Source organism: Rhinichthys klamathensis, unplaced genomic scaffold, assembly GCF_029890125.1.
Source record: "Rhinichthys klamathensis goyatoka isolate OS25496 unplaced genomic scaffold, OSU_Roscu_1.1 h1tg000828l_1, whole genome shotgun sequence".
In the NCBI taxonomy this organism is placed as follows: Eukaryota; Metazoa; Chordata; class Actinopteri; order Cypriniformes; family Leuciscidae; genus Rhinichthys; species Rhinichthys klamathensis.
This window is the reverse complement of record NW_026607210.1, coordinates 92912-109197: the sequence shown is the minus strand read 5'-3', so window position 1 is coordinate 109197 and position 16286 is coordinate 92912. Positions and strand designations below refer to the sequence as shown.

The 16286-nt window shown below is 44.6% G+C and overlaps 1 protein-coding gene and 1 long non-coding RNA gene across 2 annotated transcripts in view; both read left to right on the top strand.

Moving 5' to 3' along the window:
- Window positions 1-16286, top strand: part of LOC130078180 (tetratricopeptide repeat protein 24) — a 58878-nt gene that overhangs the window by 13263 nt on the left and 29329 nt on the right. Inside the window, exon 6 of the mRNA XM_056243702.1 lies at window positions 1007-1135. Coding sequence (XP_056099677.1) covers window positions 1007-1135 — 129 coding nt within the window. The remainder of the gene's footprint in view (window positions 1-1006; window positions 1136-16286) is intronic.
- LOC130078184 (uncharacterized) lies at window positions 4075-4722 on the top strand. The gene is made up of 3 exons (XR_008805897.1): window positions 4075-4228; window positions 4517-4576; window positions 4625-4722. It is a non-coding gene; the product is annotated as an uncharacterized LOC130078184 (long non-coding RNA).

Genomic DNA, 16286 nt, shown 5'->3' with positions numbered 1-16286 from the left:
AAAGTGACATTCAAAAAGTAACATTTAAAAAGTAACATTCAAAAGTAACATTCAAAAAGTAACATTCAAAAGTGACATTCAAAAAGTAACATTTAAAAAGTAACATTCAAAAGTAACATTTAAAAAGTAACATTTAAAAGTAACATTCAAAAGTAACATTTAAAAAGTAACATTCAAAAGTAACATTTAAAAAGTAACATTTAAAAGTAACATTCAAAAGTAACATTTAAAAAGTAACATTCAAAAGTAACATTTAAAAAGTAACATTCAAAAGTAACATTTAAAAGTAACATTTAAAAAGTAACAGTCAAAAGTAACATTTAAAAAGTAACATTCAAAAGTAACATTTAAAAAGTAACATTTAAAAAGTTACATTCAAAAGTAACATTTAAAAAGTAACCTTTAAAAGTAACATTCAAAAGTAACATTTAAAAAGTAACATTCAAAAGTAACATTTAAAAAGTAACATTCAAAAGTAGCATTCCAAAGTCAAATTCAAAAGTAACATTCAAAAGTAACATTCAAAAAGTAACATTCAAAAGTAACATTCAAAAAGTAACATTCAAAGGTAACTTTCAAAAGGTAACATTCAAACAGTAACATTCAAAAGAAACATTCAAAAAGTAACATTCAAAAAGTAACATTCAAAAGTAACATTCAAAAAGTAACATTCAAAGATAACATTCAAAAGGAACATTCAAAAGAAACATTCAAAAAGTAACATTCAAAAAGTAACATTCAAAAAGTAACATTCAAAAGTAACATTCCCATTATGTTTGAGGAATGATGAAATGGAACTTTCACATAACCAAGAAAAACATTTTAAAAACATTTAAGAACATTAAGAAAGCCTTCAGAAATGGCGTTTTCATAACTTAATGGTAACATTAGAAAAAAGTTCTCAGAACATATTTTTGTCAGCAGGGTGGATGGAAGTGCATGAATGTCTAGTGATTATTTCTGGTGCACCTGTAATATCGTGCATCTGAACACATCGTGTCCGCAGGTTCTCTGGGAAGCCGCGGGGCTCAGGGTCGGTGTTTCAGCAATCTGGGGTTCGCTCTGGTGGAGCTGGACGAGCTGGAGGAGGCGTGGGAGAGTTACATACACGCACAGCAGGCCTTCAGAGACACCGGTACTGAACACACACACAAGAGATGGGTACTCGAGTTAGAGACTTGGACTCAAGTCGCACTTTAATAGACTTCAGACTTCATTTGGACTTGACAAATAGGACTCGTGAATATTTCGACTCAAGTCTTAAAGAATTTGTGCTTTATTTGAATGGTTTTATAATTTCTGTGTGACATTTCCCTACATGTCACGGTAGTTCGGACCCTTTGATTACGTAGGTCCATATATTGCTCGTAAACACAGAAATGTCATAATGAAAGTCCCATGAAACATGACAGGAGCAACCATGCCATATGTTCTTTCATTTGGGTTTATTAACGTCAAATCAGCTAGATGCAAAGAATGTGGGAAACACATTTTATGAGACATCATATCCAATCCCATAATGTTAATGCATTGGGTCAGTTGGTCATTCATGGCCATTTGAACAGTCAACCACATGAGCGTTTCCAACTACTTCTGGAAGTTGTTGAAAGTGAATGAGCTCAAAACATTTTAAACACCTTTACACCTGTTTTTAGCATACACTTTTGACCTAATTAACCAAAACTCATCTCCAGGTGTAAAAGTAGGAGAGAACAAAGCAGATTATGTTAAACAAAGATGAAGTCATGCTAATGAAGTACAAACAACACTAAGACTCCCAGTAGACACTTGAGGTTACAAGTTTGGTTATTTTTTCAAAAACAAAAGCAAACATTAAATGAAGAAAACAAGGCAGAGTATACAGCTATGACTTCACTTGATGCAGCAACCTCAATATGCCTGCAGATAAATGCTTATTTTGAGTAGTCCGAGAGTGCAGAGGTGCTGGATCTTGAAAGCCAGGCTGGACAGACTGCATCAGACTCATAGCTTGAAGTGGTATTTTACTGGGTTGCTCCAAAGGTTTGGAACCAAGACTGGAAAGAGACATGTAACTTGACTGCTCTGGCTTAGGAAAGACCTGGAATCTAGACTGCCGGGACACAGACTGGTAGCTGGTTTGGGCTGATTGCAGACCACTGGGCTGGGACACAGACTGGTAACGGGCTTGTGCTAACTGCAGACCACTGGGGCCATTGACTGATTGGGAGCCAGTTTGTGTAGGTTTTTGGAATCCAAGCTGGGGCACAAACTGGTAGCGGGCTTGGCCTGATTGCAGACCACTTAGCTGGTCCATAGACGGGTAACGGGCTTGTCCTGACTGCAGACCGCTGGGCCTGGACACAGACTGGTAGCGGGCCTGTACTGTCTGCAGACCGCTGGGCCGGGACACAGACTGGTAGCGGGCTTGTACTGTCTGCAGACCACTGGAGCCATTCACTGATTGGGAGTCAGTTTGTGTAGGTTTTTGGAAACCAAACTGGGGCACAAACTGGTAGCTGGCTTGTGCTGGTGGCAGGCCAGACTGTGAGCTGGATTGGGCTGGTTGTTGGATGCCCGACTGGTCCACATACTGTGAACTAGCTTGGGCTGGTTGTTGGATGCCAGACTGGTCCACAAACTGTGAGCTAGCTTGGGCTGGTTGTTGGATGCCAGACTGGTCCACTAACTGTGAGCTGGCTTGGGCTAGTTGTTGGATGCCAGACTGGTCCACAGATTGTGAGCTGGCTTGGGCTGGTTGTTGGATGCCAGACTGGTCCACAAACTGTGAGCTGGCTTGGGCTGGTTGTTGGATGCCAGACTGGTCCACAAACTGTGAGCTAACTTGGGCTGGTTGTTGGATGCCAGACTGGTCCACAAACTGTGAGCTAACTTGGGATGGTTGTTGGATGCCAGACGGGTCCACAAACTGTGAGCTGTCTTGGGCTGGTTGTTGGATGCCAGACTGGTCCACAAACTGTGAGCCAACTTGGGCTGGTTGTTGGATGCCAGACTGGTCCAAAAACTGTGAGCTGGCTTGGGATGGTTGTTGGATGCCAGACTGGTCCACAGATTGTGAGCTGGCTTGGGATGGTTGTTGGATGCCAGACTGGTCCACAGACTGAAAGCTGGCTTGGGCTGATTGTAGGTCACTGGGCTGGTCCACAGACTGGTAACGGGCTTGTCCTGACTGAAGACCGCTGGGCCAGGACAGAGACTGGTAGCGGGCTTGTCCTGACTGCAGACCGCTAGGCTGAGACACAGACTGGTACCTGGCTTGGGCTGACTGCAGGTCACTGGGCTGGTCCACAGACGGGTAACAGGCTTGTGCTGACTGCAGGGTACTGGGCTGGGACACAGACTGGTACCTGGATTGGGCTGACTGCAGACCGCTGGGCTGGGACACAGACTGGTACCTGGCTTGGGCTGACTGCAGACCGCTGGGCTGGGACACAGACTGGTACCTGGATTGTGCTGACTGCAGACCGCTGGGCCGGGACAAAGACTGGTACCTGGATTGGGCTGACTGCAGACCGCTGGGCCGGGACAAAGACTGGTAGCGGGCTTGTCCTGACTGCAGACCGCTGGGCCAGGACAGAGACTGGTAGCGGGCTTGTCCTGACTGCAGACCGCTGGGCTGAGACACAGACTGGTACCTGGCTTGGGCTGACTGCAAGCCACTGAGCTGGGACAGAGACTGGTAGCTGGGTTGGCCTGATTGCAGACTGCTTAGCTGGTCCGTAGACTGGTAACGGGCCTGCGCTGACTGCGGACCGCTTGGCCGGGACACAGACTGGTAGCGGGCTTGTCCTGACTGCAGACCGCTGGGCCGGGACACAGACTGGTAGCGGGCCTGTACTGTCTGCAGACCGCTGGGCCGGGACAAAGACTGGTAGCGGGCTTGTACTGTCTGCAGACCACTGGGGCCATTCACTGATTGGGAGCCAGTTTGTGTAGGTTTTTGGAAACCAAGCTGGGGCACAAACTGGTAGCTGGCTTGTGCTGATGGCAGGCCAGACTGTGAGCTGGATTGGGCTGGTCGTTGGATGCCAGACTGGTCCACAGACTGTGAGCTGGCTTGGGCTGACAGCAGGCTACCTGATGGTTCCACAGACTGAGAGCTAGCTTGGGCTGACAGCAGACTACCTGACAGTTCAACAGATTGTGAGCTGGCTTGGGCTGGTTGTTGGATGCCAGACTGGTCCACAAACTGTGAGCTGGCTTGGGCTGGTTCTTGGATGCCAGACTGGTCCACAAACTGTGAGCTAACTTGGGCTGGTTGTTGGATGCCAGACTGGTCCACAAACTGTGAGCTAACTTGGGCTGGTTGTTGGATGCCAGACTGGTCCACAAACTGTGAGCTGTCTTGGGCTGGTTGTTGGATGCCAGACTGGTCCACAAACTGTGAGCTAACTTGGGCTGGTTGTTGGATGCCAGACTGGTCCACAAACTGTGAGCTAGCTTGGGCTGGTTGTTGGATGCCAGACTGGTCCACAGACTGTGAGCTGGCTTGGGCTAACAGCAGGCTACCTGACAGTTCAACAGATTGTGAGCTGGCTTGGGCTGATTGTAGGTCACTGGGCTGGTCCACAGACTGGTAACGGGCTTGTGCTGACTGAAGACCGCTGGGCAAGGATAGAGACAGGTATCTGGCTTGGCCTGATTGCAGACCGCTGGGCTGGGACACAGACTGGTAGCGGGCTTGGGCTGACTGCAGACCGCTGGGCTGGGACACAGACTGATACCTGGATTGGGCTGACTGCAGACCGCTGGGCCGGGACAAAGACTGGTAGCGGGCTTGTCCTGACTGCAGACCGCTGGGCCAGGACAGAGACTGGTAGCGGGCTTGTCCTGACTGGAGACCGCTGGGCTGAGACACAGACTGGTACCTGGCTTGGGCTGACTGCAAGCCACTGAGCTGGGACAGAGACTGGTAGCTGGGTTGGCCTGATTGCAGACTGCTTAGCTGGTCCATAGACTGGTAACAGGCCTGCGCTGACTGCGGACCGCTTGGCCGGGACACAGACTGGTAGCGGGCTTGTCCTGACTGCAGACCGCTGGGCCGGGACACAGACTGGTAGCGGGCTTGTACTGTCTGCAGACCACTGGGGCCATTCACTGATTGGGAGCCAGTTTGTGTAGGTTTTTGGAAACCAAGCTGGGGCACAAACTGGTAGCTGGCTTGTGCTGATGGTAAGCCAGACTGTGAGCTGGATTGGGCTGGTCGTTGGATGCCAGACTGGTCCACAAACTGTGAGCTAGCTTGGGCTGGTTGTTGGATGCCAGACTGGTCCACAGACTGTGAGCTGGCTTGGGCTGACAGCAGACTACCTGACAGTTCAACAGATTGTGAGTTGGCTTGGGCTGGTTGTTGGATGCCAGACTGGTCCACAGACTGTGAGCTGGCTTGGGCTGACAGCAGGCTACCTGATGGTTCCACAGACTGAGAGCTGGCTTGGGCTGGTTGTTGGATGCCAGACTGGTCCACAAACTGTGAGCTAGCTTGGGCTGGTTGTTGGATGCCAGACTGGTCCACAGACTGTGAGCTGGCTTGGGCTGACAGCAGACTACCTGACAGTTCAACAGATTGTGAGCTGGCTTGGGCTGGTTGTTGGATGCCAGACTGGTCCACAGACTGTGAGCTGGCTTGGGCTGACAGCAGACTACCTGACAGTTCAACAGATTGTGAGCTGGCTTGGGCTGGTTGTTGGATGCCAGACTGGTCCACAGACTGTGAGCTGGCTTGGGCTGACAGCAGACTACCTGACAGTTCAACAGATTGTGAGCTGGCTTGGGCTGGTTGTTGGATGCCAGACTGGTCCACAGACTGAGAGCTGGCTTGGGCTGATTGTAGGCCACTGGACTGGTCCACAGATTGCGATACAGCTTGTTCAGAGTTCTGGCTGCTGGCTTGAGATGACTGTTGGAGGCTGGGCCGGGCCACAAGTTGGTATCTTGCCTGTGCTAGCTGCACACCACTAGGCTGAACTGTTGAACCATCACGTGACTGCACTAGTTGCTGGCCACTCAGTGATGGCACAAGTCCATATCCAAAGCTGGCTTGCCCTAACTGATACCTGGGTTGTGAGGACTCATTTCTCTGCTGCAAAGGCTTGACCAAAAAGGTAGAACTTGACATCTGGACTGGCCTGTTACCAGAAAATAACTTGGAAACAACTTGAAGTCTACTTCTCTGAGGCTTGACAATGGGCTGCACTGCAGACTGGTAGCTGCCTTCCACTAGTTGGCCACTGGACTGGGAGCTGTTCTGCACTATTTGCTGGCTACTAGACACCACAGACTCATTACTAGACTGTACTACAGTTTGATAGTTGAGCGGTGTTGGCTCAGGTAGAGACTCAATGTGCATACTTGTACCCATTGCAGTGGTCACAGAACCAGAAACGAGACTGCCACTACCAGCTGAAGATATCAGAGATCCTTGGAGTTGACTACTAGCATCAGAGTCAGAACCAAAAGAGCCATTTTGAGGACTATAGCTTACACTGCTATACACACCCTTAACTTGTGCAGCACTGTAAGTGTTACTCCTTGACCTTTGAGGACTGGTGGGATTTGATACATCAGCACCATTCCAGCTGTAGGAACTTCGTGGCTTCACATCCTGCATGGGGAAACCAGCCTCATAGTACAGAGGATAACCACTCCTGACAAAGCCACCAACTAGAAGAAAATAAAAAAGGGAAAGTAAGAATCAAACAGACGTGCTAGCAAACATGAATTTTAGAACTTGCCTGGATAAACCTTACCACTTCCAAAATGGTCACAGACACAAAGACTGAGAAGTGCCAAAGAAAAACTGTAGAAAAAAAAACCTTGTTAGATGAATGCCACTTGTTAACAAATGCCAAATACTACAATTTATCATCATACCTTAAGAGTCGGCTAGTGGTACCCTCCATGGCCAAACAAAAATACAACAACTAACCACCTCAACAACACCAGTAAAAAGTCAAACAAAACATACTTGACCTCCAACACATATTAGTGTTGCCTGACGGGACTTTTTATAGTGCCAGCAACTGCCATTTACCAATTGTTTCTTGACAATCAGTTGTCATGGGAACATGTAACACTCAATTATTAGGTTCAGGTGTTACAACTATCATGACAGCTGCCATTTCATTAAAGATAGTTGCTTTTTTTAATATTATGATTACTGGACAAAAAGACAGCACACAAAATACTTTTTGGGGATTAATTAAAATACTTTATGTTTTTATTCAGTGAGAATACATTTTAGCATTTAAGGAAGCAGTAGAATGCTCAGTGTTCAAAATCTTAGCATTGATTTGGTCAAGCAGCCATATATATTTTTATATTAAAATCTATTTCGTTCAATGATAACAGATGTTATAAATGTTTTTTCTTGCAAATTTGTACTTATGGCTTTATGTTGTTAACCAATCAACAGATTTGTTTGGAGTATCTTTAGGAGTTGCAAAACTCATTATTATCTGCAATTCTCAAATGCGAAAATACAAATATTTTTTCGTCTTTATTGAAACTGTTTGAAAACTAGAGCACACTGGTAATTTTATTTCAGATTTGTCATGAATAAATACACGTCAACATAAAAATCTGGCAGGACTATTCCTGTTAGCTTTCCTGTGGTGAAAGCTGTGTTCAGATGAGACCCTCATCAGGTTTTTTCCTTTTCTTTTTTGTATTCAGCTGAATGGACAACTTTATTTTATTACAAAAAGACCAGGGGCCTGTTTCAGAAAGGAGGTTAAGTGAAAACTCTGAGTATGTTAACCCTGAAATGAGGGAAACTCTGGGTTTTCTGTTTCAGAATGGGAGGTAAGTCAAACCTGAGAAAGCAGGGTAAGTCAAGCCCGTTTCTGAAAGAGAGGTAACTTATACTCAGAGTCAGTTACCATGGTAACTTACTCTGTGAACCTAACCTGGTCGGGAGCAGGTTTACTTCCGTAAACCCAGAGTTTATTTCGGTCTCCTCCCCTTTTTTAAAGAGGAAGCGGTGTTTAAACACCTCATTCATTCTTTCGGTACATTTATTCATTGCTGTTTTAGTTTTTTCTCCAATTTTTTTAATAAGATGAAGTCAATATAACTTCTTAACTGGCAACTGAAAATACAGTAGATTAGAGTTACATCATGTAGTTCTAAACACATTCTACAGAATTAAACTGTGGCATTCACTGAAAATCACTGAACTGTGTTTATCTGTGCAAGTTGATGGACCTTCCTCCTGCTGTTATTCCACACTCTGGGGACAGGGGGAGAGATAAGAATATCCGTTTATACTTAGAAATAAACTTAGATTGTATAGGCTACTCTACATAAATAATGTGAAGAAATTTGAATGTGTAGATTGTTTGATGTGTAGACAATATTAACATTTCCTAGTAGGCCTCTCTGTGGCAGCAGAAACTGTTTCTTCATCCCCATCGTCCTGTGAAGATGAGCATTTGATTGAGCACATTTTATAATACTATTTGTCATAATTTCTGGTGTATTGAGTAGGCTACTTACAACTGTCTGGGGTTCTGTTGGGACATGAGACAGATATTACCATCAGAATCGGTTGGGAGCAACAAAAAACCCAACCCAAAGTAAAATATATGGAAATATCAAAAACAGCCTATATAAAAAATAACACATATGTAGACCTCTTATACATTTTATGAAGGCACTTGAATCTTCGGGAGTGACTGGCTCTGATGAAGTCCCTCCAGGAATTCCCTCAGCCATTGGCCTTCCAGCATTCAGGCTCAAGGCCATCTCCATCTCCTCTGCATCTCCATCTTCATCTCCTCTGCATCTTCATCTCCATCTTCTCTGCATCTCCATCTTCATCTCCTCTGCATCTCCATCTTCATCTCCTCTGCATCTTCATCTCCATCTTCTCTGCATCTCCATCTTCATCTTCTCTGCATCTCCATCTTCATCTCCTCTGCATCTTCATCTCCATCTTCTCTGCATCTCCATCTCCATCTCCTCTGCATCTCCATCTTTATCTCCTCTGCATCTTCATCTTCTCTGCATCTCCATCTTCATCTCCTCTGCATCTTCATCTCCATCTTCTCTGCATCTCCATCTTCATCTCCTCTGCATCTCCATCTTCATCTCCTCTGCATCTCCATCTTCATCTCCTCTGCATCTCCATCTTCATCTCCTCTGCATCTTCATCTCCATCTCCTCTGCATCTTCATCTCCATCTCCTCTGCATCTCCATCTTCATCTCCTCTGCATCTCCATCTTCATCTCCTCTGCATCTCCATCTTCATCTCCTCTGCATCTCCATCTTCATCTCCTCTGCATCTTCATCTCCATCTTCATCTCCTCTGCATCTCCATCTTCATCTCCTCTGCATCTTCATCTCCATCTCCTCTGCATCTTCATCTTCATCTCCTCTGCATCTTCATCTCCATCTCCATCTCCTCTGCATCTCCATCTTCATCTCCTCTGCATCTTCATCTCCATCTCCTCTGCATCTTCATCTCCATCTTTGTGAGCCTCTTCCTTCTTTCTGTTGGCTGAGTAGAAGTCAAATGAGAATGAACATTTAATTTTGTTAATTAGACCTATGTCAAAAATGCTTTCGCACTGCTAAACACTGGATGCTATTTAGTTATTTAATATGTCAAATGTTTGTAAAGTCAAGTACCCTACATCCATTATATGCTCAAGCCTTACCTGATTGAATTATGTTTTTATATTTCATTTTCAACTGCTGGGATGTTCTTTTAATGCCTGCAGGATTGCACCTACATGAAAATTAAAATTAGGTTGAATAACATACTGTTCTTCCAGTTTCACCTCTGATATTATAACAGTTGGGTAAGTTACTCTAAAATAGTTATTAATTACTAACTACAAATGACATCTTCAACAGTGTAATTAGATTAATGTAATAATTACTATCTCTAGTAAGTATTGGTCTACTTATTACTAATTACTTTCTAAATCCCATATCAACCTCAACCACTTGAACAATACAAAAAGAGACAAAACTGCACTTTTAATGCTTTCAAATTAACAATATACAATTGCATGAATTATTCTTGAATTGACCAACGTGTGTAGAGAGTGAAGGTTACATTAAAAATATACCTTTTAAAATTGTTATGTTAAATCCACTATTGTTTTAAACAGAATTGTTCTATAGTCTATGCAGTATTTAATGCAATGACATCTTATTTTACTTTATATTACAGAAGAATTAAAGGTGCTCTAAGCGATGTCACGCGTTTTTTAGGCCAACACATTTTTTGTCACATACAGCAAACATCTCCTCACTATCCGCTGGCTGCCTGCCCCCTGAACACACTGTAAAGAAACGCGATCTCTGTAGACAGCCCAGGCTCCACAAACAGCAACAAAAACAAACTACGGCGACCCGCTCCCCGAAACATAACAAGCTGTTCCAGCCAATGACCGACAAGAAGGGTTTGGGGGTGTGGTTTGGGGGGTTAGTGTGCGGATGAGGAGGAGGGAGGGTCTAGCTAGCCTCCGTTTTGTTTGACAATAGTTCGAACGTCAACAAGAAGTGACGTCACCCGACATCGCTTAGAGAACCTTTAAGAGTAATCCCTTTAACTAAATGACAGTATTTAGATTACTTGGTAATTACACCCAACACTGTATAACAGTAATTAAAATATAAACGTACGTATTGATTCGAGCAACTATTTTCTCCCAAACTAACTCTCTCGATCGCCGCTGCTGCCGTGTTACTTAAAAAAAAAAATGTTTTGCGTACTGCTGGTGAGAAATATGCAGACCTCTTTTTGTCTGGCGCTGTTACCATGGTGACTCATAATATCTGCGCTCCATTGATAATGGCTTTTTATAGTTGTGGTGCACGCGCTTAACTCAGAGTCAGTCAACTTAGAGTTGATTGAACTTACTCATTTCAGCTGTTCTGTAACCGAAAACTCAGAGTTTCCCATCTTAGGGTAAGTCAACTCAGAGTTCAAGTTTTAACTCAGAGTTGGTTGAACCTCCTTCTTGAAACGGGCCCCAGGTCTTAATAGGAAATATATGAACACACAGGGCTCAACACTAAGGAGCTTATAAATAAATAAATATTTGAATAAATAACATTAAATAAAGACACTTATGAGCAAATTACAAGTAATAGCCCAAATAAACACATTAGAACAAAGATACAAATTAAATAAACAGATTTCAGGTATAGGCTGAAATTCATGGTAAAATACTTTAACAGTATTTAGGTACAAAATACTATAGTAAAGATTAATGTATATAATTTATACAGTAAAGCTAAAGTTGTTATTCAGTCATAATAATAATTCGTTACATTTATATAGCGCTTTTTCTGGGACCTCATTGGGACACAGCTTGGGCTGGTTGTTGGATGCTAGACTGGTCCACAAACTGTGAGCTGGCTTGGGCTGACAGCAGACTACCTGACAGTTCAACAGATTGTGAGCTGGCTTGGGCTGGTTGTTGGATGCCAGACTGGTCCACAGACTGTGAGCTGGCTTGGGCTGACAGCAGACTACCTGACAGTTCAACAGATTGTGAGCTGGCTTGGGCTGGTTGTTGGATGCCAGACTGGTCCACAGACTGTGAGCTGGCTTGGGCTGATTGTAGGCCACTGGACTGGTCCACAGATTGCGATACAGCTTGTTCAGAGTTCTGGCTGCTGGCTTGAGATGACTGCTGGAGGCTGGGCTGGGCCACAAGTTGGTATCTTGCCTGTGCTAGCTGCACACCACTAGGCTGAACTGTTGAACCATCACGTGACTGTACTAGTTGCTGGCCACTCAGTGATGGCACAAGTCCATATCCAAAGCTGGCTTGCCCTAACTGATACCTGGGTTGTGAGGACTCATTTCTCTGCTGCAAAGGCTTGACCAAAAAGGTAGAACTTGACATCTGGACTGGCCTGTTACCAGAAAATAACTTGGAAACAACTTGAAGTCTACTTCTCTGAGGCTTGACAATGGGCTGCACTGCAGACTGGTAGCTGCCTTCCACTAGTTGGCCACTGGACTGGGAGCTGTTCTGCACTATTTGCTGGCTACTAGACACCACAGACTCATTACTAGACTGTACTACAGTTTGATAGTTGAGCGGTGTTGGCTCAGGTAGAGACTCAATGTGCATACTTGTACCCATTGCAGTGGTCACAGAACCAGAAACGAGACTGCCACTACCAGCTGAAGATATCAGAGATCCTTGAAGTTCACTACTAGCATCAGAGTCAGAACCAGAAGAGCCATTTTGAGGACTATAGCTTACACTGCTATACACACCCTTAACTTGTGCAGCACTGTAAGTGTTACTCCTTGACCTTTGAGGACTGGTGGGATTTGATACATCAGCACCATTCCAGCTGTAGGAACTTCGTGGCTTCACATCCTGCATGGGGAAACCAGCCTCATAGTACAGAGGATAACCACTCCTGACAAAGCCACCAACTAGAAGAAAATAAAAAAGGGAAAGAAAGAATCAAACAGACGTGCTAGCAAACATGAATTTTAGAACTTGCCTGGATAAACCTTACCACTTCCAAAATGGTCACAGACACAAAGACTGAGAAGTGCCAAAGAAAAACTGTAGAAAAAAAAAAAAACCTTGTTAGATGAATGCCACTTGTTAACAAATGCCAAATACTACAATTTATCATCATACCTTAAGAGTCGGCTAGTGGTACCCTCCATGGCCAAACAAAAATACAACAACTAACCACCTCAACAACACCAGTAAAAAGTCAAACAAAACATACTTGACCTCCAACACATATTAGTGTTGCCTGACGGGACTTTTTATAGTGCCAGCAACTGCCATTTACCAATTGTTTCTTGACAATCAGTTGTCATGGGAACATGTAATACTCAATTATTAGGTTCAGGTGTTACAACTATCATGACAGCTGCCATTTCATTAAAGATAGTTGCTTTTTTTATATTATGATTACTGGACAAAAAGACAGCACACAAAATACTTTTTGGGGATTAATTAAAATACTTTATGTTTTTATTCAGTGAGAATACATTTTAGCATTTAAGGAAGCAGTAGAATGCTCACTGTTCAAAATCTTAGCATTGATTTGGTCAAGCAGCCATATATATTTTTATATTAAAATCTATTTCGTTCAATGATAACAGATGTTATAAATGTTTTTTCTTGCAAATTTGTACTTATGGCTTTATGTTGTTAACCAATCAACAGATTTGTTTGGAGTATCTTTAGGAGTTGCAAAACTCATTATTATCTGCAATCCTCAAATGCGAAAATACAAATATTTTTTCGTCTTTATTGAAACTGTTTGAAAACTAGAGCACACTGGTAATTTTATTTCAGATTTGTCATGAATAAATACACGTCAACATAAAAATCTGGCAGGACTATTCCTGTTAGCTTTCCTGTGGTGAAAGCTGTGTTCAGATGAGACCCTCATCAGGTTTTTTCCTTTTCTTTTTTGTATTCAGCTGAATGGACAACTTTATTTTATAACAAAAAGACCAGGTCTTAATAGGAAATATATGAACACACAGGGCTCAACACTAAGGAGCTTATAAATAAATAAATATTTGAATAAATAACATTAAATACACTTATGAGAAAATTACAAGTAATAGCCCAAATAAACACATTAGAACAAAGATACAAATGAAATAAACAGATTTCAGGTATAGGCTGAAATTCATGGTAAAATACTTTAACAGTATTTAGGTACAAAATACTATAGTAAAGATTAATGTATATAATTTATACATTAATGCTAAAGTTGTTCAGTCATAATAATTCGTTACATTTATATAGCGCTTTTTCTGGGACCTAATGAGCAGAGTTGAGCAGAGTTTTAGGCTACTTTCACTTTAAGGGACAGAGAACCATGAACTGGACATTAACTACTACAACATATTTCTTAAGAATATTAATACAATTTACCATGCTTATGAAGCGTTCATAAGGGGCTTTCTTTTCTTTTTGAGGTTGGTTGGAGGCCCTCCCTACTAGAACCGCTGGTAGGGGACCCCAAGCAGCCACCTACCTGTGCCTTTATGTTAAGACCGCCACCCATAATGTTAATGCATTGGGTCAGTTGGTCATTCAAACAGTCGACCACATGAGCGTTTACACTACGGAAGCAATCTAGTCAAATGCATTCGACTACCTCTGGAATTTGTTGAAAGTGAATAAGCTCAAAACATTTTAGACACCTTTACACCCATTTTTAAGCATACACTTTTTTGATCTGATCAACCAAAACTTATCTCCAGGTGTAAAAGTAGGAGAGAACAAAGCAGATTATGTTAAACAAAGATGAGGTCATGCTAATGAAGTACAAACAACACTAAGACTCCCAGTAGACACTTGAGGTTACAGGTTTGTTTATTTTTTCAAAAACAAAAGCAAACATTAAAAGAAGAAAACAAGGCAGAGTATACAGCTATGACTTCACTTGATGCAGCAACCTCAATATGCCTGGAGATAAATGCTTATTTTGAGTAGTCAGAGACTGCAGAGGTGGTGGATCTTGAAAGCCAGGCTGGACAGACTGCATCAGACTCATAGCTTGAAGTGGTATTTTACTGGGTTGCTCCAAAGGTTTGGCACCAAGACTGGAAAGAGACATGTAACTTGAATGCTCTGGCTTAGGAAAGACCTGGAATCTAGACTGCCGGGACACAGACTGGTAGCTGGTTTGGGCTGACTGCAGACCGCTGGGCCGTGACACAGACTGGTACCTGGCTTGGGCTGACTGCAGACCACTGGGCTGGGACACAGACTGGTACCTGGCTTGGGCTGACTGCAGACCACTGGGCTGGGACACAGACTGGTACCTGGCTTGGGCTGACTGCAGACCGCTGGGCCGTGACACAGACTGGTAGTGGGCTTGTACTGTCTGCAGACCACTGGGCCCATTGACTGATTGGGAGCCAGTTTGTGTAGGTTTTTGGAAACCAAGCTGGGACACAGACTGGTACCTGGTTTGTGCTGATTGCAAACTGCTAGGCTGGTAACGGGCTTGTGCTGACTGCAGACTGCTGGGCTGGGACACAGACTGGTACCTGGCTTGGGCTGACTGCAGGTCACTGGGCTGGTCCACAGACGGGTAACGGGCTTGTGCTGACTGCAGGCTACTGGGCTGGGACACAGACTGGTACCTGGCTTGGGCTGATTGCAGACCGCTTAGCTGGTCCATAGACTGGTAACGGGCTTGTGCTGACTGCAGGCCACTGGGCCGAGACACAGACTGGTAACGGGCTTGTACTGTCTGCAGACCACTGGGCCCATTCACCGATTGGGAGCCAGTTTGTGTGGGTTTTTGGAATCCAAGCTGGGACACAGACTGGTAGCGGGCTTGGCCTGATTGGAGACGGCTTAGCTGGTCCATAGACTGGTAACGGGCTTGTGCTGACTGCAGGCCACTGGGTTGGGACAGAGACTGGTAGCTGGCTTGGGCTGACTGCAGACCACTGGGCTGGGACACAGACTGGTACCTGGCTTGGGCTGACTGCAGACCACTGGGCTGGGACACATACTGGTACCTGGCTTGGGCTGACTGCAGACCACTGGGCTGGGACACAGACTGGTACCTGGCTTGGGCTGACTGCAGACCGCTGGGCCGGGACACAGACTGGTAGCGGGCCTGTACTGTCTGCAGACTGCTGGGCCGGGACAAAGACATGTAGCGAGCTTGTACTGTCTGCAGACCACTGGGGCCATTCACTGATTGGGAGCCAGTTTGTGTATGTTTTTGGAAACCAAGCTGGGGCACAAACTGGTAGCTGGCTTGTGCTGGTGGCAGGCCAGACTGTGAGCTGGCTTGGGCTGGTTGTTGGATGCCAGACTGGTCCACAAACTGTGAGCTAACTTGGGCTGGTTGTTGGATGCCAGACTGGTCCACAAACTGTGAGCTGGCTTGGGCTGGTTGTTGGATGCCAGACTGGTCCACAAACTGTGAGCTGGCTTGGGCTGGTTGTTGGATGCCAGACTGGTCCACAAACTGTGAGCTAACTTTGGCTGGTTGTTGGATGCCAGACTGGTCCACAAACTGTGAGCTGGCTTGGGCTGGTTGTTGGATGCCAGACTGGTCCACAAACTGTGAGCTGGCTTGGGCTGGTTGTTGGATGCCAGACTGGTCCACAAACTGTGAGCTAACTTGGGCTGGTTGTTGGATGCCAGACTGGTCCACAAACTGTGAGCTAACTTGGGCTGGTTGTTGGATGCCAGACTGGTCCACAAACTGTGAGCTAACTTGGGCTGGTTGTTGGATGCCAGACTGGTCCACAAACTGTGAGCTAACTTGGGCTGGTTGTTGGATGCCAGACTGGTCCACA